This window comes from Pteropus alecto, unplaced genomic scaffold, assembly GCF_000325575.1.
Source record: "Pteropus alecto unplaced genomic scaffold, ASM32557v1 scaffold95, whole genome shotgun sequence".
Taxonomy (NCBI): Eukaryota; Metazoa; Chordata; class Mammalia; order Chiroptera; family Pteropodidae; genus Pteropus; species Pteropus alecto.
Window position 1 is genome coordinate 24,565,803 of NW_006441071.1, and position 1,710 is coordinate 24,567,512.

General features: G+C 60.7%; 1 protein-coding gene across 5 annotated transcripts in view; it reads left to right on the forward strand.

Annotated features, from left to right (window-relative positions):
* The first annotated feature begins 273 nt into the window (after positions 1–273).
* Positions 274–1,710, forward strand: part of TLE4 (transducin like enhancer of split 4) — a 140,088-nt gene continuing 138,651 nt past the window's right edge. For all 5 annotated transcript variants that reach the window (XM_006918457.3, XM_006918458.3, XM_015594557.2 and 2 more), the window contains exon 1: positions 274–1,349. In XM_006918457.3, the coding sequence (XP_006918519.1) occupies positions 1,305–1,349 (45 nt within the window). In that variant the 5' untranslated portion in view covers positions 274–1,304. The remainder of the gene's footprint in view (positions 1,350–1,710) is intronic.

The following is a 1,710-nucleotide window of genomic DNA, read 5'->3' on the forward strand; positions in this document are numbered from 1 at the left end:
TCGCGCTAAGGAACGTCAGCCAAGGCGCAGCTCCGCCTTGGGCGGGCCATCTCCGCCCCGCCTCCTCCAATCCCATTCAGTTCTGTTCATTGGTCCGAGCTACGGACGACGACCGTCCCCCACGTGGGTACCAGCTTGGCCCGCTCCTCCCCTCTGGCTCGCCATTTGTCAGCAGTGAAATGATGGGCAGTAACACAGAACAGCGATTAATGTTCAGCCGTCTCTGATTGGTTGCTGGAGACGCCTTCTGTGCCGAGGGTGGGCGGGGCGCTTGGAAAGCGCCCCAGAGCGGTCGCGTGGCGGGCCGGTGATTGTAGTCAATCTGGCCGAATCCTCAGCCGTGGTCGACAGGGGCGCACTACATCTCCCGGGATGCTCCGCGGTCCCTCCACGGACGGTTGTGAATATGTATCAGAATGTTAATGATTAGCTGATGCTAAATTTGGTCAAAGAAGTCACCTACACAGAACGTGTTGTTAGAGCTGTTCTGAGCGGGTGTTTGGGCTGTTGGCTGCTGTCTTCCCCCTCTCACACACTTGTATATTATTTTGAGGTGGTGTTCGCGGAGTTTGAAAGGAGAGAGAATTTAAAAAAAAAAGCCGCAAGCGTTTCACTCTTATTTTTATAATCCTCTTCAATTTGGGGTTAAAAAAAAAAGGCAAGAAAACAGGAAGGAAGAAAAATAAGGAAATGAGATGTGGTAAAAGAAGCTAAAAGGTGCCTTTTAAAAGATCATTGCTGTGAAGTGAAAAAAATCTCCAGAGCAACCAAAAAGCACCGCCGAGACCTCTTCCGAACCGAAGGAGTTTGTGTTTGCTTTTAGGAAAGAAGAGAGATCATTCATTCGGAGGAATAACAACCAATTAAAAGACAAATAAAAAAAAGTTTGGAGTGGGACGCCGAGCAAGCGAGCGAGAGAACAGGCGGGCGGCGCTGCCGGCGGGCGCTGGGGCGCGGAGCTCGCACTTTCCCGGCTCGGGTGAGCGGCGCGGCCGCGGCGCCGGGGTAGGCAGACGCGCCTCCGCGGAGCGAACGTCGGTGCGTTGCCGCGGGAGACGCGCGCCGGACGATGCCCGCGGCGGGCCAGTGACGCCCACGGGGAATGCGGAGCTGCCCAGCCGTCCGCACCCAGCCGCCGCTGCGCGTTCCTGCCGTCCGCGTCACGCGAGACCCGGCAGGGGCCGGGACCGCCCGAGCAGCCCCTCGGACCCGGCCGGCCGCCGCCGCCGCTGCCTCCTCCTCGGGGCCATTAAAGCCAATGAGCCGCGCGCCTCTGCCCAGCGCAGCCAACTAAATCGGTTTGGATGATTCGCGACCTGAGCAAGATGTACCCGCAGACAAGACACCCGGTGAGTGCGGGCAGCGGGGGGCGCGGGCTTGCTGGGCGCTGGGGGATTCCCTGCGTCGTCCCCTGAGCGTCGAGTTGTGTCTTTGGCCGCAGGGGCGTGGAGGGCGGCTCGAACCCCGCGCCCCACTCCTGGAGCCTCCACCCTCCACCCCCCCGCCCCGGCGCTGTGGCACTCTCGGAGAAGGGGTGCGGAGAGGCAATTGAGTTGTAGCCATTTTCTTATTGTTGTCTTTGAAGCCCTTGGAAGCCGCGCGGAGCGGTTAACCGTCCCCGTGCCGCGACTCCTGGAGGAGGGGGGGGCGGTGGCGGACGATGAAGGAGGCGCGACTCTGCGCCGGGGCGGGGAGGGCGCCCTGGGGGGC